Source organism: Meles meles, chromosome 8, assembly GCF_922984935.1.
Source record: "Meles meles chromosome 8, mMelMel3.1 paternal haplotype, whole genome shotgun sequence".
Taxonomy (NCBI): Eukaryota; Metazoa; Chordata; class Mammalia; order Carnivora; family Mustelidae; genus Meles; species Meles meles.
Genome location: NC_060073.1, coordinates 40,809,401 through 40,834,882, shown reverse-complemented (window position 1 = coordinate 40,834,882; position 25,482 = coordinate 40,809,401). Strand labels below are relative to the sequence as shown.

The 25,482-nt window shown below is 37.0% G+C and overlaps 1 protein-coding gene across 3 annotated transcripts in view; it reads left to right on the top strand.

Annotated features, from left to right (window-relative positions):
- The window catches only part of ANO5 (anoctamin 5), a 101,863-nt gene that overhangs the window by 30,300 nt on the left and 46,081 nt on the right, over positions 1-25,482 (top strand). For all 3 annotated transcript variants that reach the window (XM_046017571.1, XM_046017569.1, XM_046017568.1), the window contains 5 exons: positions 5,108-5,221; positions 9,205-9,273; positions 10,306-10,590; positions 15,685-15,798; positions 17,153-17,268. In XM_046017571.1, coding sequence (XP_045873527.1) covers positions 5,108-5,221; positions 9,205-9,273; positions 10,306-10,590; positions 15,685-15,798; positions 17,153-17,268 — 698 coding nt within the window. The remainder of the gene's footprint in view (positions 1-5,107; positions 5,222-9,204; positions 9,274-10,305; positions 10,591-15,684; positions 15,799-17,152; positions 17,269-25,482) is intronic.

The following is a 25,482-nucleotide window of genomic DNA, read 5'->3' as shown; positions in this document are numbered from 1 at the left end:
CCTACTGAGAGGGAGCCTGATTCAGGGCTGGATCCCAGGACTCTGAGATCATGACCTGAGCCAAAGACAGATGCTTCACTTACTGAACCTGCCAGGAGTCCCAGGGGCCAGCTTATTGTATAGGCACAGTGGGCGCTGTGATTACTCGGGCCTACAACACTTTTTGGAGCCCATGGAAATGTTTTAATTTTAATTTCTTCTAAAATAAAAATTAAGCAAAAACAGGGTGCCTGGGTGGCTCGGTGGATTGGGTCTCTGCCTTCGGCTTGGGTCATGGTCTAGGGGTCTCGGGATTGAGCCCCAAGTTGGGCTCTCTGCTCAGCGGGGAGCCTGCTTCCCTCTCTTTCTGCCTGCCTCTCTGCCTACTTGTGATCTCTGTCAAATAAATAAATATACTCTTTTAAAAAAAACCCATAAATATAATTGTATATATGAAAAAATATATACACACATACATATGTATATTCATTTATTTCTTCTACTTATTTAAAAATTTTTAAATATTTTACTTATTTATTTGTCAGAGAGAGAGAGAGAGTATAAGCAGGGGGAGCAGCAGAAGCAGGTTCCCTACTGAACAGGGAGCCTGAAGCGAGGCTGGATCCCAGGACTCCAGGATTGTGATCTGAGCAGACAAAAGGCAGTTAACTGACTGAGCCACCCAAGCTCTCCTCATTTATTTCTTTTCAAATTGAAAAAAATTTTTTTTAATGGTGGAAAGAGCCCACAGAAAGCAAATAGGTCAGATAGAGCCCATGAAAGTTATAGTGTGGTCCTGCATGACCCCTAGTGCACAACTCTTTCCTTTCTCTTAATGATTCTGTGATGAATTTAGGAAAAAACATCTGAGAATTACAGTAACTTGTGGATCTCATGAAAGATCCTAAGAATATCAAAGTGCTAAGATGAAAAATATCAGCCCAGCAGAAAAATGCAGTTTAAAATGTGCTTTATGCGGGACGCCTGTGTGACTCAGTGAAGTGTCTACCTTCTACTCAGGTTATGATCCCAGGGTCCTGGGATTGAGTCCCACATCAGGCTCCCTGCTCAGCGGGAGCTTGTGCTCTCTCTCTTTCTCTGACAAATAAATAAAATCTTAAATTTAAAAAATGAAAGGATTTTAAAAATATGCTTTATGCAATAACCGGCATCCTTCTTGTGTCTGTTGTGTTCTTAAGCAACAGCGGTATTAACTTGGCTGTACATAGCTGGTCCTTGGTTTATAGAGCAGGGATTTTTCACTGCAGCAATCACCTTTGCTTAGGTGTCTGGCTTATTGTAAGAAAACAACAGTTTCGGCAAAACTTTTTCCATGACAAGAACTAAAACTTTTTATTGACAGTTTTATTAGAGTATTTATATTTCACTGTATTATAAAATACACATAGCACTTGCCTTTTTGTGCCATTGTTTGGTTTTCTTTAAAATATTATTGAGTTTCCCAGATGTTTTAGGTAATTGCCTTGGTGTTTTAAAAATAACAGTCATAGGTGCGCCTGGGTGGCTCAGTGGGTTAAAGCCTCTGCCTTCGGCTCAGGTCATGATCTCAGGGTCCTGGGATCGAGCCCCGCATTGGGCTCTCTGCTCAGCAGGGAGCCTGCTCCCCTTCTGCTCTCTCTGCCTGCCTCTCTGCCTACTTGTGATCTCTGTCTGTCAGATAAGTGAATAAAATCTTTTAAAATAATTAAGAGTCATAGTGACTGAAGATTAAAGACAGCTCAGCATTTAAGTAACCAAATGTCTTTCCCTTTCTTTACCCCAGTATTTTGGAAGGCTATGAAATATTTTATGCTATGAGGTGAACTTTCCATACCATATAGTAGAATTGTACTGATTTTACTTTCTTTGCCGGCTTTATATGGGCATATACTTAATATTTTCCATCCTTCTCATGTTTTCCTTCATTATTTTTCTCTCTCTCCTTTCTTCCTTAATTCAGTTCCACAAATACATATTATTTAAAGTTACTGTGTAAATAACTTAGGGAAATTTACCTTGAAGTCTCTTTTCCCCTCTTTCCTTTATTCTTTATTGTTTTCTTCCTATATTTGTTCTCTTTCCCTCTCACTAGCTTCTCCCACCCTCGAATTTTATTTTTAATTTTTAAATTTAAATTCAATAAGCCAGCATATAGTACATCATTAGTTTCAAATGTAGCATTCAATAATTTATCAGATGCGTGTAACACCCAGTGCTCATCATATCATGTGCCCTCCTTAATCCCACCCTCCAGATTTAATTGCCCCCCCCCACACACACACACTCACTTGAATGATCATACTGAAGGTTTGTGTATTTGCATGCCTGCATTTTGGAGACTTTAATGTCAGGCAGAATTTGCTAACTTTCTGTTGATTGTTTCACAGTCTGCAAAGCGATTCAATTTGTTCCTGAGGCGACGTCTTATGGTAAAACAAGCCCTGAATGATGCTGCTTATGCTTTGGATGGCTGCAGTGCTAGCCCCAGTCACTTTTATTCCAATTATACCTGTGATTTGGGGGGACTTTGTCACTGATTCCCAGTCCCCAGGCAACTGAGATTTTAGAATGGTGATTCTTAATTGTTTCTGGATCTGATTAAAGCTGTGTACCCTTTTTCTAAAAAATGCATATATGTGTCTGTTCATATACATGTAATTTATATATATATTATATATAGTATATATATTTGGTGTGTATACATATTTCTAGTTATTATGTATACTAATATATATTATATATTTATATTTGGCATGTCCATATGTATACACACATACACATGTATTACATACATATACACACATACACACAATTTGCCTACAGTTTTAGAAGTTTATGAGATCCCAATAGGGATCCTGGACTATGAACCTTAGAACAACTACCTCATTCAAAGACAAGGCACTCGGATGTTTGTCTCATTATAAATTGGCATTTCTAAGAACAAATCAAATATAAACACAGATACATAGACACATTGCCAAATATTATCTTATTGTCATGTCTTGAGCAAAACAGAAGAATGATTTTTTTTAATAGCCTTCAGTTATATGTAACAAGGGTATCAGGTTTTTCTCCCCTAGTTTTCTTCAACCAGTATTTTGTTAATGGTACTAAGTCATGTGCTCATGGTGATTGACAAGGTTACCAGTGATTTCTCCATATTTTTAAACATTTTACTGTTAATATTGGGGCATGACATAATGAAGGAAGTTTGGGTTTTCCTAGGTAGCATTTGGCTTTCAGAAGGGAAGTGTATCTACCCATTTTGACAGAACACTCAGAAAAATTAGAGTCCCTATTCTTCTAGTTACTTCATTTATTCCCTAACAGTTAAATACTCTGAGTGTGATTTTTATTGATTTCTATGTACATGTCTTCTGTCATCAGAACTTCTAGGTGGACCTAGATTCAGCTTGCCAAACAATAAAAGCACTTATAAATATATATTGTTCCGAAAATAATCTCTACCATGCAAATTTCAGCCTTTACAAACTAAGAGCAAAATAACTATTTTTCCCCTAATTTTTTGCTTTGATTATGTGTAGTCCAGTTAGTCGTTTTGTTTTTTGTTTGTTTGTTTTTTTATTTTTTTCCTGCCCCAGTTTGGCTTTCATGAGTTTTGGTGGATTTCATAGAATATGCTAATATAATGATGATCTACAAGAGCTCAAATGATTTTTTTTTTGTTTTATTGCTTTTCCTTCCTGTAGTGATTTATATAAACCAAGAGGTAACATAAGAGTGAGTTTTCTCAGATTCTTTTTACTTTCTTTTAGGAAAAGGGAGATGATTATGCGTCTTTTGTTAGGGTGCGGAGAACTCAGACATAACATTTGAATTACTGCATTCTGATACGGACACTGGAGAGTCCCTGGATGTGTGTGTTTCTTTGTTTATTTTCGCACTCATTTCCACCTGCACGCTGGGAGCTAGTTCTTCCCAAGATACACCAGCCCTGCCTTCACTCAGATAAAATACAGTGACTTTGTTCAAAGACCAGGTCCAACATGAGATTTTTGTCCTATACATGACTGATCTATACCCATTCCTTTTTAGGCGAGGTCTCTTTGGCCTGCCTTGGGTGAAAAACAGCACAGAGTGCCATCACAGAAAGTCATAAACTAATATAAATACTAGTTGTGAAATGTAAAAACATACAGTTCTCCATTCACAAGTTGGCTGAAGCACTTGGAAAATTTCCCATGTTAAATGATGCATCTCAGGGTTAGAGAGATCACTGACACCTACTGCATCATCTATTTGCATCATTCTGAGTATTGCGTGTGGGATAGTCCAAAGATTACATATTGCATATCACAAATAAAGTGAAGAAAGCCAAACTAGTCAAACATGAGATCCTTTCTTCTGAAGCTCTCTCGTGTTTTTATGGTTCTGAAAGTGAAGGAATTAATGAACTATACAACATGGGAACATTGAATTTGTCAGTCTGTCTATTACAATGAGAGGGTTGATAACATAGATTTTAAGCGAAGGATGGATTCTGGCTCACTTAGGGATTGGTGTTGAAAGGAGATCTGCATGATCGTAGTTTACTTATAGTAAACTCAGCTGGCAAGCTACCTGCTTTCTAATTTTTAACTGCACCTTGATTTTATTTTAACCCTTCGGAAGTTGAATTAAGGAAAGTGGCAGTTTTATGAAAATAGTATATGCATGAGTCATCAATCAATTTTCTTAGAGTGAGATGCATTAATTGGTCTATAATTAATTACACCTCCAAAGTAGTATGTGAACATGAATTATCTGTTGGATTTATTGGCATGTGTTTTAATGAAGATAACAAGGTTCCCTCTGAATATGAATTTTGGGATCAATGTATACATATGTTTATTTTATATTTTGGTATAATTGCAGTAGGGAAATGCTTAGCCTCATCTTGAATCTTTCATATATATATGTAGATATCTATCTATCTATATATATATATATAGTCTTTATGGAATTTCTAAAACAAATGTAATCTGTTGATAAAAATTCTGCTGATTTGTCTTCACCTGCCATTTCAGGACTGAAAAAAAAAATTAAACCAAATTTTAGCTAATTCTTTTCATGTTTTTGCCATTTGAAAATAAAACTGTAAAAGTTGTGTCATTCATGTCTCCTGCAGTTTAAAAAAGATGAACAAAGCAAAGATTCTATCTTCTTCCGAGATGGGATTAGGCAAATTGATTTTGTGCTCTCCTATGTTGATGACATTAAGAAAGAAGCGGAATTAAAGGCGGTAAGTACTTAGGTGAGAGAAATGGGAATCATTAAAAGAAGCAGTTTCTGTAGTTCAACAGGGTTGGTCCCATGGAATCAAACTGTAAAAGTTACTGAAAGCTGAGACTCGATCAGAAACCTAAGAATGGATTGGATGTGTAATGTCGATTTGGTTTTTTTGGACTTTTTCGAACCCTATCTTCTTCCAAGTGACTGGTACTTTTTAATGTTACTCCGCAGTATTAAATGTAACCTTCAGAATTTGAGGTGTATGTCTGAATATGATATTCATTTTTTGTAGGCAGTTTTCATTTTGAAAATGTATGGCTAATCCATGCTGTCTGAAATAGCCTTCACATTATGCTCTATTCCTTATCCTGTTTTCTTTACTATGAGACATCAGTTTCTGAGCTTAAATGTATTCGTTGTTTAACTCGTTTACTGTGTCCAGCACCATAGATTAAGTTCATGAGACTGAGGACTATGTCCTGGTCACTGCTGTACACCCAGATGCCTTAAGCACCGGTGGCAGTATCGATGCTCGATAAATATTAGATATTTGAAATAGTGAATTGATAAATGAGTCCATATGTGTAACATGTACACACGTTTGCTAACTACTTACATGGGAAATAAGTATCATGTAAAATAAAAATTAAAAACAATAGATACTATCCCATAAGACCCTGTCCCTTTCTTCTACCATTTTTCCCTGGAAGTCCTTCCATCAGGCCTCTGAAATCCACCCCCTATTATCATTTTCATTTTCTCTAAATGTTCCCCTGAAAATGGACTCTTCACTAAGGTTCATTGCCTTCTCCAAGAGTCCGCTCAGCTCGTCGTTGGTTTTCACTCATGGGACTTTTCTGGAGATGGGTAAATGCCTGCCCTCCTCCCGTCTGATTGTTGATTACATCTGTTCTTCCTACCTTATCCCTAAAATTCCCTGAACTTTAACTCCCATCAGATTAATCATTGCCCTGCTTTGCTGCTGTCAGTAATAATCTTTCCCAGGGTCTTCCATTTTGCTTCTCAACAGTTTGAGCTCCCGGTTCACTCTCATTCTCTCCACAAATATTCCTCTTAAGTCATTGATTATTATTGCAATGCATACATAGATGACTGTTTTAGGATCCTATCCACTTTCTTCCTTGAACTCCCTTTCCATTTATCTTAGTCTCTGGCTCCGCCATTCACTTCCCTAGAACTTGTCATTACCAATAACTTCAAGACTTTATCGTCTTGTTCCAGGCATCTAACTATCTGAGCAGCCCCTCAAATATTTCTGACCAATACCCTTCCTTCAAGCAGGACCAGATAAGATACAATTACCATAACCCCCTTTTCACTGCTGGTCCTTACCCACTGCTTTCCTATGCTGATCCAGCTTAAATCTCATGGTCAACGAATGTAATCATTCTATTATGTTTGCCTTCAGACCCCTGCCCCTCTCTCATTGTGCTTCCTTGGCAAAACAGCGACTACAGTTAAACTCAGCTTTCTACTGACTGGGTACCGGAACCAAGCAGAAAGGACACACAGTTCGCTTACAGATTTTAGCTCATGTCTGTGCCCATAGACCTCGGTTGAGTGGAGTTAGCCACGCCTCTGCACTCATGCTTCTCCTCCTTATTCGGTTCCCTTTCCCACTCTGCAAGACCAAAAACCTTCACTCGATCTCAGTTTCCCTGCCAGTTACTATTCTTTTCTAAAACCTCTTTTCTGTCCCATTTAAACCCATTCCCATCAGGCCAGCACCTCAACCATTCTGCTCATTTTTATATAAATAAATTCAGTGATAGAGTCTCAGCCCACATCTTACTTGACTTATTAGCAGCAGGTGCCACAGTTTCTCATTCCCTTCTCATATGTATGTTCTCCACTTGACTTCCAGAACTCCATATCCTCTTAGGTTTCCCTTATTTTGCTAGTTGCTCCTTCTCAATTTTTTCCTCTCCCTGATCCTTTGTTATTGTGGTGCCTCCAGGTCCAATCCATAATCCTCTTCTTTTCCCACGCTGCATGCGTTTCTTTGATGACACACTCAGTCTCGCAGTCGTAAAACCACATCTGTGTGAATTCTGAAGTTCACCTTCCGGTCCATTCTTCTCTGCCAAATGACTATTTTTTGTCTCCACTTGGAAGTCTCATAGACCTCTCAGACTTGCGCTCCTGAACATCCTCCACCCCTCCTAAAATCCTGATCTATTTACAGGCCTTCCTCATCTACAGTTACTGATCCTACATTTTGGAAGTCACAAAGTATGTAATTTACATACATAATGTATGTATGTGTGTATGTAATTTACACTGTATTGCTAATGGTCCAGTTAACCATTTTTTAGCATATATCCATAGAACTTAAATATCATGGACATTTGACACCCACCATCATTCATTTAAAAAAAAAAGTGTTGTATGAAGAAATCCTTATTCCGCACTTGAATTTTTACACCATTTATTTTTCTCCTTTACCTCAAATTTCCATCCCATTTTCCCCACTTAAATTTTTCCTGAAATAAATGTTTTACCTTTGGGAGTCTTTTGTTTGTTCATCTGTAAGTTTGCTGCAACAAATATATGTATACACATTGAAATGTTTTTATATCCCTTAACCAGATCAGTCTATGCCTTAAACTTTTCCTTTTGTTTTGAGTTTTTTAAACAATTGTGCACGTGTATCATTTATAAAGCATCATGAATGTGTTTTAAAATTTGACAGTTATCAAACATAGAAAAATAAACTCATCATAAGTTCATCAGTTAATGAGATGGACAGAGGGGCTTTAAATATATTTTATTGTAGATGAACAACAATTATCTCCCGAATAAGATGGTTCAATTTCAACTATATTCCTCTCTTATTTTTACATGGTAGTATAAATTCAGGTTGTTCAGATAAATAAGTGGATTGAAATAGAAAGATTATTTAAGCAGTTTTAATCTCTTTTGGACTTCTGAATTCTCTCTTCAGATTATAGTGGTGTATCTTAAAAGCAGTGTTTAATTGTCCATCAGCTAACAGTCCTATTAGATCTTCACTTTTGTTGAACTCAGAGAATTGGCAGCCATGTAAATTGGAAAAGCATTTGTTACTAGAATGAAAAGAGTTGTTTGCTTTCTCAGTTCTGATAAGAGTATTTTGAATATCTCCTCAACTTTTCCTTGTTCCCTTCCCCCTCCCCCCCTTTTTCTTTGATCTTCTGGAAGTTTGCTATTTGCCTCAATCTGATAACATAAAAGAAGGACAATTATGAAGGGGTAGTGGAGAAGAAACTTCTTATCAGTATCATAGACCTTGTCTCATCTGTAGCAAACTTTGCAAATGGAGAAAAAGAGGACATTAAATTATCTTTTACTCCTTGTAAAGTTTGAAGATATATCAAGGTAGACCTATCCATTTGAAGGTAAACATTCTATATTATCATCATAAAGACTTTTAAATTTTCAATAACTATAAAATCCTTCACACTTAATTATAATGAAGGCCAAAGGACTTTTCAACAATCAATACATTGTTTGAAGCTCACAAGTAATGATTGTTTTAATTTAATTTAATTTAATTTTTTTCCTAAGTGAAGCTATTCTGTCCTTAAAGATTAAAAAGTCATAATGATATTTTGGCTTAAAATTGAGTTAAATATATCATTTCTTTTTAAGAGTATTGCTGTGTTTGTCATACAGAGTCTTCTAACTAGGAGCTTGATATGTCTCCCTGTTTACCAAGTTTTAAAAAAATCTCAGTAAAGTTTTGCACATATTTTCAGATAGATGTCCTGCACATTTCCTGGAAATTATTCCTAGATATGTTAGATTTTTATAGTTATAGTGTGAATTTTAGCACAGGTGAATAGCAGGACATGGTGCTAAGATGCAGGTAATACATAAAATACTTTTACGAATAACCATGGGAAGGGCAAAGGACCATCTGGAATAATAAGCCTGTTTTGTCACTGGGCAAAGGAGTGTCCTAAATAATTCTGTTGATTTGTTTTTCCATAGGAAAGGAGAAAAGAATTTGAACAAAATCTTAGAAAAACTGGTCTTGAGTTGGAAATTGAAGACAAAAGGGTAAGTGTAGTTGTTAATTTTTACCAGAGTCTTGGTGTTTAAAGCATCATTTTCTTCTGCTACAGCCTTTGACCAGATGGACTTCGTGTTTGGGAGTGATACAATAGTTTTTCTGGCTACAGATACGTAGAGGTAGGGCCCGTGGTCTTCCCGATAAATAAGTAGGTCAGTGCTCTGAATATAAGATGATGAGTGGAACACTGTAAAAATAGACAGACATAATTCTACTCAGGGTACAAAGAAAGTGAAGACACAAGTGTTTTCCATATGTCTCATTTTGAAGGCTGCCTGGTATCTCGCACTCTAGTTAACCTGGCTGTCTTATGACACAACCCACTACGTAAGCCAAGTTGACTTTCTCTCCTCATGAATATGGCAAATTCTTTAATTATTTTTTTAATTCTTTTGCCATGCACTGGTTTTCTAGAATTACCTTCAAAATGGTTTTTAAAGACCTATTTTGGAGCCCCACCTGTCCATGAAACTCTGGTATTCTCTAGTTCTTATTTATCTTTTTTTACTGAACTAATAAATATGTGTTCTACCATGCAATGTATAACTAGGTCATTCTCCTGTGCCCTGAGCCCTTATTACTTAAAAATGCTTCCTCTAGGTATAGCTAGGGAAGAAGAGTAAGTGTGTCTTATACTTTGTATGTATCCCTCATAGATCCTAAGCAGTTCTGAGCTCATGGTTAGTCACTAATAACTTAAAAGTTTGCCCAGAATCACATATGTGTCTGTGGATTTGGGGCTAGTGTACATTGACTCTTAAATACATTTTTTAGAATATTCTTTCTCTGTCACACACACACACACACACACACACACACACACACACACATGTCAATATAATATACAGATATGTGTTTTGAGCATTTGTTCCCTGAGAAGTTTTGCTGAAAATTTTCAATAAATTGAAAATGCCGTGACATCGTTCATTTGTTTGAGATTTTATAAAACTGTTTCCTTAATCAGATTGGTATCAAATAAATCATGATGCTGCCTGTTATTTTGCCTCCTTTTTCAACAGAACTCCGAAGATGGAAGGACTTATTTTGTCAAGATCCATGCCCCTTGGGAGGTACTGGTTACTTACGCTGAAGTATTGGGAATCAAAATGCCTATTAAAGAGAGTGATATTCCTCCAGCCGAGAATATCCCCTTTAGTTATATGCTCGGGCCTCTGAAGCTCCCAAAGAACGTGAGGCACCCTCGTCCTGAATATTTCACCGCTCAGTTCACCAGACATCGGCAGGAACTCTTCCTCATTGAAGACGAGTCAAGCTTCTTTCCATCCTCAATGAGAAACAGAATTGTAGGTAGAGAAGACCTTTGGTCACATCCCTTGAAGTGAGGCATGTGTGCCTGCGTGTGCTTGTGTACTTGTCCGTGTATACATGTGTGATGCTCTGTCTGCACCGTGTGTCTGCCTACAATTTGATAAGTACATGGTAGTATTGAGCAGGTTAAAGTCCATCAGGTCCACATAAACCTTTTCCCGTACTGACTTATCAAGCTTGTTTAAACACCAGAGTTTGACAGTACAGACATAGTTAAGATAGAGGCTTTATGTAATACTGGGGAGAACTCTTAACTGAGAGCCAGGGCTTAGGTTTTATTCATTCTTTGTAAAATGGTAAACTTGGAGTTGGGTTTTATAAACACAGTGCCCAGCAGGATGAATATTGGCCATTCTAAATGAAAATGGAATTTTAAAATTTCTTTATACAGAGATAGCATTTGAGAAACCTCAAAACTTTCTCCTCTCATTTAAAACCATTTTCAGTCTAGAATAATAGTATTTCCTCTCTATTTGTAGTCCTAGCATCTTAACGTTTCCCGTGAGAAGCCTATCCCCAAAAGACTCATGCTTCCACTACCACTGTTTCCTCATGTTAAGATAGGAGTAAAGTCTACCCCATAGGGTACTCTGAGAATTAAATGACTTAATATATGAAAGACCAATATCTGAATACACTAGGTGCTTACTAAGTGTTAGGTGTTATTATTATTGACCTGACTTTAGAGGGGAAAAGTGTTCTGGTTCTTTGGTACCCCTTCTTCCTGTTGTCTATGAATGTGATCACCAGGGCTCTAGCAATTACAAGATCCTCCTCCTGGAGGTCACTTAATCTCTTTCTGGATTTGAGACCATATTCCCTTTAGGTTCAGTACTTTTAAGTATTTAAGAAGGATTTTGAAATAATAATTTTTCTAGTTTCTCAGTCTTTTTTTTTTAATCACAGAAGGAATATTAAACAAAATACAATATTTAGGATTTACATATAAAAATAAGAATCAACAATTTCTTAACAGAAATAAAATACCACCACCACGACCACAACTACAAACCTAAGAGGCAACTTTTAAGGGAATGAAGAGCATATGACATGGAATCAGAAGACCTGGTTTCAAGTCATAACTCTGCTGCTTTCTCAATGAGATAACCTCTCTCTTTTTTTTTTTTAAAAAGATTTTATTTATTTAGTTGACAGAGAAAGATCACAAGTAGGCAGAGAGGCAGGCAGAGAGAGAGAGAGGGAAGCAGGCCCCCTGCTGAGCAGAGAGCCCGACGCGGGACTCGATCCCAGGACCCTGAGATCATGACCTGAGCCGAAGGCAGCAGCTCAACCCACTGAGCCACCCAGGCGCCCGAGATAACCTCTCTTAAGACAGAGATAATGATGGTCAATATTGGCATTATTGTCAAAGTCAAATGAAAGACTCCGTGTGAAGCACTTTGCAAACTGTAGAGTACTTTGGATAGACTTGTTATGTTAAAAAGTAACTAAGAAAAAGCCAGTGAACCAGGAGGAGCAAATTAGGACCCTGATGAGGTATAGACATATCAGTATCCATTTCTCTTTACTTGTGCTGTGCAAAGAGTATGGATGCCTTAGATTAATTCAGCATTAAAGCAGAAATTTTTCCTCCTTCACAGTGGAGCAGAACTATTTTTGCTCTGTTGAAGAAGTTATTGGGGAGATTAACATTCCTTCCTATCTCATCCAGGGCTCTTGAGTTTATGTATGTACACAATGAAAGTATTCCAAGAGCATCTTACACTGGTATTGAATTTCATACTTCTCAAAGCGTCTTCACAACCATCATGACATCTGAGCCTCATGATGTATATTTTGTAATATCTAGCATGTACATATATTCCCCATTCTGACAGCTATTAACTTTATTCCCAACTTTTCTGATTTACATACAATTCTGTAGTTTTCAACCTGGTTACTTACATATTTCAACATTTATATAAATTTTTCTGCAAAATCGATACCAGATAGAAAATTTCTGGATCTAAGGGCACACACATAAAAAAATTTTCTATTGCACTATCACTCTTTACAAAAAGATGTATTAGTTTAGAGTCCTAGTGACAATTATGAGAATTCTCTGTGTTCCACATCTTTCTTAGCATTAGAATTTACCGATCTTTCTTTTTCTCTCTTTTTTAATTGTGGTATAGTATGAATAGACGTGGGCCCCCAAGTTGTAAGTGAATAGCTTACATAGCTGTGTAACTACCACCCACATCAAGGAGACAAACTTGTTAGCCCTCCTAACTTCCCAGTCACTATTCGCATCGTCCTCAGCAGAAGCGGACTTAACATTTTATAAAAATGGAATCATGCAGTATATATTGAGTCTTCAGGCTTCTTCGGTTCAATGCTTGTTTGGGTGATTTAACTCTTGTGTGAGTTTTTGTGCATTCATTTTCATTACTTTGTACTGAAGTTTATTTGTGTATGTGTCATTATGGTTTTAATTTGCATTTCTCTGATGTGTGTTTGGATGTGTTATGGCTTATTTAGATAGGCACTTTTGTGAAGTCTTTTGTCTGTTTCTCAGGTCTTTCCTGGTTGATTGATAGAAATCGTTTATGTATTCCTATGAGTTCTTTTCTTATCATGTACATTACCGATCTTTTCCTACTCGTGCTTCCTTTTTCTTTCTTTTAATGGATTCTTTTGCTAATCAGATGTTTTTAATTTTAATGTAGCCTAATTTCTCAGCCTTTTCTTTATGAATCATGCTCTTAATCTTTTAACTACCACCAAGACCATGATGTTAATTTCCTATGTTATTTTTTAGAGGTTGTATTATTTTACTTTCCACGTGGAGAGCTACTGTGCACCTGGAGTTCATTTTTGTGCGTGATGCCATTTCCCACTGTATGTGTGATCATTCGGTTTGTCACAATTATTGAAAACATTCAACTTTTCATGCTGTTTTTCAGTTCCACCTTTGTCATACTCACGTTTCTGTGTACTCATAGGTCTAGTTCTGGGGCCAGTTCTGCAGCTTTGATCTTTTTGTCTCTTTTTGTATTGAAACTGACAATGTTGAACTTTACTTGAGTTCTTAGTCCTAGAAAACAGGGACCGTTAAAGAAATCCCCCACTCTTCTCGTTCTGGGAAACTGTTTCTTGTAGAGGACTACTGTCCATTGTATGGGTATTCCTGGATAACCACTGCCCCCATCTCCCATTTGACTTGACAGCACTACTTGCCACATAGTTTATCATAAATTCACCTGGCAATTGAAGTGTCGATCTATGTTAGTTTCTTTTAAAGCAAGAAAAAATTAAGCTTCTCATATCTCTATGCCAAGCAAGTAGTTACAGGTTGGAGTCAGGTGCGAAAGCTACCCTACCCGTAGAGCCAGGGCGGTAGGGATGCTATCTTGCTTCATGTTTACGTTTAAAAGGGATGGCTTCAAGAAAACTTAAGGAAAAACTCTTCCTGGGTTATAAAACTGTCAAGAGGCTTATTTAGCTTTGCTGCAGATTTACATAAATCTCAAAGGGATGGAGAAAGAGTTTATACTTACAAGTTCCCTAAAAGAAATGTTCTGAGAACAACATTTCAGCACCAGAGAAATTTCAGTTCTTTTAGATTTATAATTAGCCTTGTAATTTCTCCCTTTTGTAATTAGTTTGTAGCAATAAGAATCAAACAGGCCCTCTATATTCTCACTCTTGGTCTAATAAACGGCCAGCTGAACTCTTTCTCCCCACGAACCATCAAAACAAAGTATGTGTTTGCTGAATTCACCTAACATTAATTAAACTTTGCTCCCACAGGAACCTGAACTGTCTTGTGCCCTTAACCCAGGCCAACACTGGCATGTATAATAGCCCTTCATTACCACAAAGAAGGACACTCCCTGAACCTGGCTTGTCTCTCCCAAGTGAATGAGTGAAGAAGTGAGTGAGTGAATGAATGAATGAATGAATAAAAAGAAAAGCCCTTTCTGCCTGACTTTTCATATGTTCACAGGTCTCCCTATTACAATAGTTTCCCTCCCCTTCTTGTTATAATCTTTTCACATAATATCTCTTCTAAGTCCAGATTTGTTTCTATTTGACAATACTGTGCTGTATTTTTTTTTTTACCATGGCTTTATAATAAGTCTCAATATCTGGTGGAGTAAAATTTTCTACTTTGTTAATACCCTAGGACAGAGTTCTAATTTTGGTGACTCTTTCCTAAAGAAATAATCCAAAGTATATAAAATAATTAATATCTACAATATAACAAATAGATAATAAGTATCTATTTATTTATAAAAATTAAAACTGCTTTCATAAATTGTGATATATTGGCCAGCATAAAATAGTAAACTGCACTTAAAGGTGTTACCATGTTAGCTAATGGTGATTCAAAAACAACCAGCACTCTAGCACACCAACCAACAAACCTTTAACATAGGAGATGTAAGAAAAGGGAGGTAAGGGAAATAGACCGAGAACAGTGCTGAAAAGACCAAATTCAGCAGAAAAGCAGAAATTCTGAAAAGTTGCTGGAAAACAAAATGCAGATAGAATTGAGATGGCAGGAATATGAAAGCAGAGGACACCAAAGCCCAAATTATATGGAGGAAAAAACTGAATGCAAAGAGACAGGTGATTGCAAAGTAGTTGTAGATATATGGTAATCTTGTGTTAATAAATTCAGGTGTGAGGAAGGGGCCCTGCAGACATCCTCAGAATAATTGAAGTAATCAGCCTAGCTAAGTAATTAAGTATCAGTTCCATCCCATGTTCCCCCAGACAAACCGTTAGTGGTGATATTACACTCCCAACTTGAAGGCCTGATTGTAGGAATTTTGGCATAAGACTTCCAGAGGAGCTTGGGACAGGAGAAGCAAAATAAATCATGATCCATTCCTGCCTCTCCCCAAAGGAATGGAGAGTGTTCATACCCAGGAGCTAACCTACCTACAAACTCCACACAAGCTCACCTTCCCCATCTTCCCTCAAACAACAGAGGGAAGGTTCCTTCTGTAATCAGAGCCTGTATCTACATTTAGACATAGTTGGCCATTGTTAAATTGGGGTAGGAAAAAAATGTGGATAGCATCAAGTTCTGAAATGTGTGTGTAATGCTTACCTCTTAGGTTTATTACATTCTCTCACGATGTCCTTTTGGCATAGAAGATGGGAAGAAAAAGTTTGGGATTGAAAGACTGCTAACTTCTAATACTTACTCATCTGCCTATCCACTCCATGATGTAAGTATAAGGTTGGTTTTGAAATACTGAGCCCATTTTCCCTCTGACATTAAAAGGTCACCTTGTTGGGAGAGAGACTCTTCCCTTTGCTTCCTCTTTTATGACAGGTTACTTAATTCTTCCTCATGTTGGTAGAGAGATATATAGTGGGGTAATAAACACTACACAATGGATTATCTGTCAGTCTTTCTTCACGAAAAGGCTCATTTCCTTTTAGAAGATTTTGAGGATTGTGGATTTGTTTTAGGGCATTAATTCTCTTCTTACTATTACCAGGTCATTAAGCCAAGCTAATATCCTCAGGCACCAGCAACTTTAATCTGTATATCCAGCCTCCCAGTAGAGTCATTTATGATCACTGGAAAATCAGGGGTACTTAGCTGTAGTGAGAGGTAGTTGTAACTTACCGTTAGTTTTAATTTTTTTTCTTCTTTTTTTCTATCCTGAGTGCAAGGTTAGGTACTGGATTTTCTGTGTATTAAAGAATCGTTTTTGAAGGTACCCAAATAGGCTGCCTTTTTATTTATTTCATTTCTCAAGATTCAGTAGGATTAGCTACAGAAGAAGAAAAGAAAAAAAGTTGGAATCTAGGTGATAAAAAATCTTATACCTTATCATATTGCGATTTTCTCATGTGCTTAATTTTCAATTGGATATTTATTTATGTTGTCTTCAGCAGTTCACTTGTCTGGGCACACAGTTAAAAAATGTGTTGAACTCCGATGTGTAGACAGTACTCTATGTCTCAAAGGGATATTATTAATAAGGCAACTCAGTACATAACAATGGGGAAAATGCATGACCCAGTACTGAGATTCTTAGGTGCTAACGTTTGCGATGCATGTTTTAAATTTTCTGGGAAATTGTGTCAGTGATTACCAGTGAGGACCAGACAAGTCTGGAAGAAATTTCTGTCACAGTAGTGTGACTTTGGATCATTCACTGAACCTTGCTTGAGTATAATTTTCCTATCTATAGAATAAAAGTCTTAGTGTATCTCTAAAGTCCCAGACAGTCATACTGTTAGCATGAATCCCTGAGCATGAATATTCTGGTAGAACTTGAGTAGAGAAGAAAGGGCATTCCACAGAAAAGAAGAGCTGGAGTCAAGCCAGAGTCTCAAATTTTAACTAGGAGTTTTAACTAACTGGGTGGAGGAATCTTAATGATTATCACTATTGTTATAGTTTATTATAGATTTTAGGAGATAATCGTACATCAGTGGAATATGAAAACTCTAATCAAAAGCAAAAGAAAAATTTGCTTCATTCACTAACCTTATAAAAGCTGTTTATTTACTTCACCCCTGTCTTTTGCTATGTCATTCAAGTACTCTCTTTTTGAACATCTGTAGGGTCAATATTGGAAGCCTTCAGAACCTCCCAATCCTGTCAACGAGAGGTACATACTTTTCCAGAATTGGGCTCGGTTTTCCTATTTTTACAAAGAGCAACCTTTAGATTTGGTTAGGTAAGTTCCCTACGTACTATCAAACTGATTAAAACTTGATGATATGATTTTTATTCATGTGGCATCATATTCCCTTTCTTTTACCACTGTCTTCATCCACAGCGTGTTACATCTTCCCAGGTTTGCATCCACACTGTCACTCAGTCAGTGGTGAATAGAATGCCTTTGCCAGAGTACTTCTCACCACCCTGCAGTGGTCGCTGCATAGTTCAGAGGTTGAGAGTTAGTAGTTAGGTAGGCTGGGTTCAGATCCAAGTTCTTCCTCTTAGAGGCTACATAAACTTGACCAAATTATTTAACCTCTGTGAGGCTCGTCTGTAAAGTGGGAATAACAATGGTGCTTTCCTTAGGGGGCTGTTTAATAATGAAATGAGACATGAATTTTTTTTAGCATAGGGGCTAGCACTTGTAGCTTCGTACAAATTAGTTTTGTTTTGTTTTGTTTTTCTCTGAGTCCAGAAAGCTTTTGTATGGAAGGGTGTGTGCACGTGCGTGCACACACGCGTGTAAATCTCAGAGATCCCTGAAGGCACTTGTTCCCTGACCTCAGTTCTTTAGACCATTTCATTGGCTAAGCAAGAAGACCTCTGTTGCAAATTCCTGCTTGAGCCCTAACAATGCCCGGTGCATACAGGGTGTCAGGAGACTCGTGCTATGATTTCAGTAAAGGAACAATCCGGTGAGAGCCCTGGTTGCTCAGCACCTGGAGTTCCGCTCAGTGATTTATGCTGGCGGGGCTGTGCTAGTGCACCATCACAGTGTCCCTTTTAGGAGACGGGTGTTGGTGCACACATCCAAATCAGTGAAAGGGCTATCTCACCAGTTTCATTTAAGATAAGTAAGGGGAAACTTTTAAGAATAAATGAAAGGCAGATAGCATCGGTAAGCTGGTACTTTCTGTAAACCATTACATGAACTCTTCGTTGGATGGATGTTTTAATTGTTTTGAATAATGGCCATTTAATTTTTTAAATGACAAAAGAAGCACATTTATGAACCTTCAAATCGTAAAGAGATGCACAAAGTCTTAAGTGAAATTCTACCTCGGTCGAACTTTGTAGAAGGAACTGCCCTTGATTTGGTATTATCTATTCAATTCTGTTTTTATGTGCATACATAATAAAAAGCATAAGCAATCGTATTTTTTTCCTTAGAAAAAACAGTGGCATCTTTATTTATTTTTTTGCTGCCATTTTCTTTTTGCGCTAAATAATATATTATTGGTACTCCTGCGAATACATCTAGATCTATCTCATGCTTTTTAACAGAACACAAAGTGCCATGTTATAAATGTTGCATAATTCACTTATCTGTTCTTCTGTTGGAAACAGGCTGTCCCAGATTTTTTACTGTTACAAACCTGCTGCCAAGGACATTTACAGACATTGGGTCCTTGGAGAATGTTTTCAGAGCATATTTTTAAAGAAATGTGGTCATTTAATTTTTTTATAAACATATAATGTATTATTAGCCCCAGGGGTACAGGTCTGTGAATTGCCAGGTTTACACACTTCACAGCACTCACCATAGCACATACCCTCCCCAGTGTCCATAACGAAACCACCCTCTCCCTACCCCCCTCCCCCCAGGACCCCTCAGTTTGTTTTGTGACATTAAGAGTCTCTTATGGTTTGTCTCCCTCCTGATCCATCTTGTTTCATTTATTCTTTTCCTACCCCCATAACCCCCACCATGTTTCATCTCCACTTCCTTATATCAGGGAGATCATATGATAGTTGTCTTTCTCCGATAGACTTATTTCACTAAGCATAATACCCTCTATTTCCATCCACGTCGTTGCAAATGGCAAGATTTCATTTCTTTTGATGGTTGCAGGGTATTCCATGGTGTATATATACCACATATTCTTTATCCATTCATCTGTTGATGGACATTTAGGTTCTTTCCATAGTTTAGCTATTGTGGACATTGCTGCTATAAACATTCGGGGGCACGTGCCCCTTCGGATCACTGCGTTTGTATCTTTAGGGTAAATACCCAGTAGTGCAATTGATGGGTCATAGGGTAGCTCTATTTTCAACTTTTTGAGGAACCTCCATGCTATTTTCCAGAGTGGCTGCACAAGCTTGCATTCCCACCAATAGTGTGGGAGGGTTCCCCTTTCTCCGCATCCTTGCAAGAAACGTGGTCATCAGAATGAAGGTTTACATAGTTTCTAGTGTTCAAAATATATATAAAATATGTATTCACTTAACATTTTTAAACTATCAACAGGTCTTTCTGCTAGGAATATTCTCCAAAGGTTTGTACTTATCACTCTACAAACACATTACCTCTTGGATCAGTGGGTGCTAGATCTGTAATACTTTGTTAGCCCTTGCAAATTTCCTTTTACAACAAAATGAAAAGTCAAAAAAAAAAAAAAAAGAAAAGATAAGTCAGATATTTAACCAGGTGACAGTATCTAGCATAAATTTAATAACTTTTAAAAATTTTTCATCTTATAATATAGCGAGCTATACTGCTTTTCCATTTCAATAGTGAAGTGGTATTTTTAAATGTAAAATTTTTTTTTTAACAAAATTTAATTAAGGAACTGATAACTTAGGTGAAAAGTCTTTAACTAGTTAACTGAAAAGGCAAAAAAGAAAACATTGTTATCACAGAGGTAACAACTGCAGAAAATAGCTATTATCCCTAGGGTTTCTTTTTAGTGTTTATGTAAGATAATATTCTTTTTCTAGGAACAGACAATGAAGTATTTAGGGGTAAAGGACCATGACATAATCAACCAACTTACTTTCAAAGGGCTCATCAAAAGATATCTATATCTAAATCCATACCTCTATATATCTATATCTATATTATCCAAAGATAGATATTGATATATAGATACAGATACACAGATAGACAAACATATATATCTCTTCATATATACATATACATATATATATATATATGCAGAGAGAGTTGTATGAAGAGAAAGTACAAATGGAACAGTACTTTTGCAATAAAAGAATTAAAGAGTATATGGAAGTTATCTAAATTATTCTTATAACTTTTTCCATATATTTGAAATTACTAACAAATGGAGACTTTAATAAAAGGTGAGTACAGAAGTAGATCCACACATATATGTCAACTGATTTTCAACAAGGGTGCTTGGTTATTCACTGGGGAAAGGATAGTCCTTTAAACAAAAGATGTTAGAACAAATGGAAATCCATATGTAAAACATGAATCTATATCCTTTCCTACACAAAAATGTAAATTAATTTGAAATGGATCAGGGAACTTAGTGTAATGGCTAAAACCATAGAACTTCTATAGAAGAATGTTTAGAAGAAAAATTTTTAAGGCCTTGGGATTTGGTATGGACTTTTCAGAAAAGACACAAAAAGTACAATTTAAAAATACATAAATTTGACTTTGTAAAAATACAAAAATTCTGCTCTTTAAAAGACACCATTATGAAAATAAAAAGGCAAACCACAGGCTGGAGAAAATACTTGAAAGACACATATTAACAAAGGACATCTAGAATATTTAAGGAACTCTTATAATTCAATAAGACAAAATCATTAAAAATGGACAAAAGATTATAACAGATACTTCACCAAAGAAAGATATTTATATATGGCCACTTAGTAATCAAGAAATACACAGCATCTGTATCCACTAGAGGAAAAAAATTAAAAGGTATGTCACTGAGATACTAATATACCACCCATTCTAGTAGCTAAAATCTGAAAGATTGACAGTAGTAAGTGCTAACAAGGATGTGGAGCAGCTTGAAATCTCTAAGGACTGCTGGAATGCAAATGGTGGAGCAACTCTACAAAAAAATTTGACAGTTTCTTATCAAGTTAAATATGTACTTTTTGTATGACCCAACAATTCCCCTACTAAGTCTTTACCAGGAAAAATGAAGCACATGTCCACAAAACCACCATTATTTGAATGTTTATAGCAGCTTAACACATAAGAAAAAACTGGAAACAACCCAAAGGTCCATCAGTTGATAAATGGCTAAACAAATTTTCATGTATTCACACAATGGATTTTTTTCCTCTGGATACATTACTGATGCATGCAACATCAAAGGATGAATCTTCAAAGTATTTTGCTAAGAAAAAGAGGCAGGCCACGAAAGGTTGCATAGTCTTATGTTTCCATTTATAAAACATTATTCTGGAAGAGGCAAAACTATAGGGACCTAAATTAAAGTAGGAGTTGCCCAGATCTGGGTATTGGGGAAGGGGTTAATTGCAATGGTCTCAAGGAACTTTTTGAGATGATGAAAATGCTCTGTATGTAGATTGTGCTGGTGGTTAGGTTGCAGGGTTCTTGTCTCATGGAGTTGAAGTATAAATCTTGTGGAAAATAAGGTCAACTGAAAGTTTATTAAGGGAAGTTGAGAACAGAAAGGAAGATTCTCTAGAGAGGGGTCCCAAATGGGTTGCCACTGAGGGCTTTCATGGTTGGTCTTTTATAGAAAACTGACCAGGGAACTTGGCAAATATCCTAACATTTAAGACAAACAAGGTAGACTTGCAAATATTGTAAAAATATCTCATCTACATTTAGAACAAAGTGGATTTGTTATTTTTTCTTCTCTCTAGTTAATATCTTGTGCATAACATTTTTCCACGTCTGGAATTTCTTTTCTTTTCTTTCTTTCTTTTTTTTTTTTTTTAAGATTTTATTTGTTTGAGAGCATGAAGGGGGAGGCAGAGGGAAAGGGAGAAGCAGACTCCATGTTGAATAGGGAGGCTGAGGTGAGGCTCCATCCCAGGACCCTAACATCATGACCTGAGCCAAAGGCAGACACTTAGCTGACTGAGCCACCCAGGCGCTCCAACCCATCTAGGATTTCTGTGAGGCTGGTCACATAGTCCCCTACCTAGCCTTACCTGTCTCTTACTTAGTTACATGAGTGTGTGCATTTGAACTTATCAAATTATACACTTGGGTATATTTTATTATATATGAAATACACCCCAATCAATTTGAATTAAAAAAAAAAACACTCCTCTTAGAGGAATAACTTTCTGGGATAGAGGGTGAGATGGGGTTTGGTGGAGAAACTCAGAGAGGGGAGGGGGAATTCCTTCTTGGAGAAATGAGCACCATTGGCTTGGAGGAGCTGTCATCCTTACAGAGTGACTTGGAGACAGTGTTGAAAGCTGTTCCCCAAAGATATCCCTAGTACAGGAGAGACATATCTGGGGACTCCCCAGGATGCCTGGGAGGAAATGACACAGGAGATGGGGGGCAAGGCCTCCAGTTGTGCAGGTGGGAAGTGGCAATCGGACAGTAGATTCCTAGATTAACACTTAATGTGATCTCATGTGTGTACCAGTCATTAAGCTATTGCTCCTCGGCTGTGGCCCACCTTTCTACAGTCTGCTTTGTGAGACTGAGGCTGGAGCTCTGAGTGTCACCAGTATGCTTTGCTGGTTAGCTCACTGCCAGCAAGAAACACTGAGCGAGAAGCGCTGAGGAGACGGAAAGATGGGGGGAGGAAAAGATGCGTTTCTATTGTTTTTTGTTTTTTGTTTTTTTAATGTGTTCCCTCTTTGCTTCCTATGAGCATTTCTCCAACAAGGCTTCTTTCCTGGCTGTGGCAGTGCCTTCCCATTGCTGGGGCTGAATGCTGTTTATAGTTCTGCCAACACTTGCAGGTCCAACCTCATATCTGTTCTGAGATAGCCTGCCAACCTGCCAGTACCTCCTCCTCAGAGAACTGGGTCCCAGCCCCACAGGCCCCCTCCTGTGACTTTAGAGATAGTGCACCAGCTACAAACACCATCTTCTGGGATGACTTTTAGCTCCGGGGAGCACCAGGTTGTTGATGATAATTTTGAGCATCCGGTCATAGTGTGATGCTGTTTCACAACTCTATATATAATTTCCCCTTGCTTCCAATAAGCCTCTCATTTTATATTAATTTTGATTGTTCAGTGAAGAATTTGTTTGATTGCTCCACTGTTTTTACCCTGCTAGTAATAAACAATCTGTGGGAAGTTCTGCTCCTCATTCCAGTTTCTCCCTTGACTTAGCATACAGAAGGATTCTCATCTGAACCAGTATTCACTGTTTTGGTTGCAAAATGAATTTCCAACTGCAGCACTCCTTCCTCATTTACTAGCTGTCTCTCATTCCTTTACCAAAGTTCCACTGGGAGCCCTTGGAACTAGATCCTGTGTCTTTTTAAACATTTCTCCCTTTTCCTTCCCAAAACTCTACCCTTCTGCCTTCTAGCATAATAAGATTTATTTCATTTACTTTTAGTATTAGTGAAAGTCCAAGGAAGGAGCGGCACTCCTTCCCAGATCCCTTTTATTGTACCTTGCCCTCTTCTCTAATTCCTTATCCCTTATAGTTTGCCAGCCTCACTATTTCCTGATTTATCTTTGTCAAAAGAAGCAGATAAATGTATTCTCTCAAATTTCTCCTTGCTAAACAAAAGTGGCATTCGATATAGACCCCTGAGGACTTTGCTCTTTTCACTTAGCAGTATGTCCTGAAGATCAATGTGTATGAATTCATGGAGACATCGTCATTCGTTTTTCTGCTTTATGATACACCATTATGTGTTCTTAGACATTTAGGTAGTTTCCAGTACTTCACAATTACAAAGGTGCTTCCGTGACTAACAACGGATATGTGTATTTCTGTATTGTTGGGAGTATCTTCAGGGTAAAACCATATATGTGAGATTGTTGGAGTGCTGGATACGTGCATATGTAGTTGTATTAAAAATTGCCAAATTCCCTCTCAGTGGGATTGTACTATTTGGAATTCCCACCAACAATGTATGAACGTGCAGAGTACACTGTGAAGTTTTCCAATTCTTGCTAGCTGACAGATGAGAAATGGTATTTTAGTGTTCTTTTAATTTGTATTTCCCTTAATATGACTGAAATCGAACATCCTATGTTAAGGGACATTTTTGAAGCCTTTTTAATGAATTATGTATTTGTATCTTTTGTCCATTTTTCTATAGAATTTTTGCCTTCTTTCTAAGTTTTTTTTAAGTGTTTTATTTATTGGGGCTTTGCAACCCTTTATAACACATATTCCTAATATTTTCTCCAAGTTTGTCATTTGCATTTTGACTTTGCTTATGAATTTTTTTTTTAATTTGTTTGTTTGGTTGTTTGGCTTTTGCTATGTAGAATATCTTCTTATTTTATGTGAAGTCAACTTTATCAAAATTTTCATTGCTTTTGGATTTTTAGTGACAATGCCTTTTTTTTTTTTTTTTTAAGATTTTACTTATTAGAGCGAGAGACACAGAGAGAGAAGAAGTGGAGTGAGGGTCAGAGGGAGAAGCAGACTCCCTGCTGAGCAGGGAGCCTGATGTGGGACTCATCCTGTGACTCTGGGATCATTACCTGAGCTGAAGGCAGATGAGTAGTGACTGAGCTACCCAGGCACCCAGACAATGCCTTTTTTGTACACACAAGTTATAGAGGAATTCTCCTACATTTTCTTTTACTTGCATAGTTTCAATTTTTGTGTTTAGATTCCTGATCCATTTAGAATTTATTCTTCCATATCATGTGAGGAGTAGATCTAATTTTATCTACTATCCCAATACCATTTATTAAGAAGTTTATTGACGTCCCAGTGATTTGAGGTATTACCTTTATCTTATACTAGATTTCTACATGCAATTGAGTTTCTTTCTGGATGTTCTGGTTTTTTTGTTTTGTTTTGTTTTGTTTTCCTTTGGTCAGGCTGGCTATTCATGTGTCGGTACCAGGCTGTTTTCATTACAGCACCATTGCCACAGTATGTTTTACTATATAGTACCACGAAGTATGTTTTAAAATCTGGTTGGGCTAATACTTTATCGTAGCTTTTACTCTCAGTGTTTCCTTGAATATTCTGCATATTTATTCTTCCATATAAACTCGAGTATCAACTTGGCTAGCTCTTTACTAAAAAGCATATTGTTGGTATTTATATGGGGATCACATTAAATTTATAAATAAACTTAGGTAGACCTGATAGTTTGATAATAATTCAGTCATTCTAATCAAGGAAAAGGCATGTCAAGGAAAAGGTATGTCTTTTTTCAAGTCTACATTGGGATTTTCAAGAGTCTTACAGACTTTGTATAGGTTAGGCACCTCTCTTGGGCTTAATCCTAGGTATTTTATATTTTTTGTTGCTGTTATATTTTATGTATTCTATATCTTCTAATTTGTTATTATTTATATATTGAATGCTGTTGATTTTTGT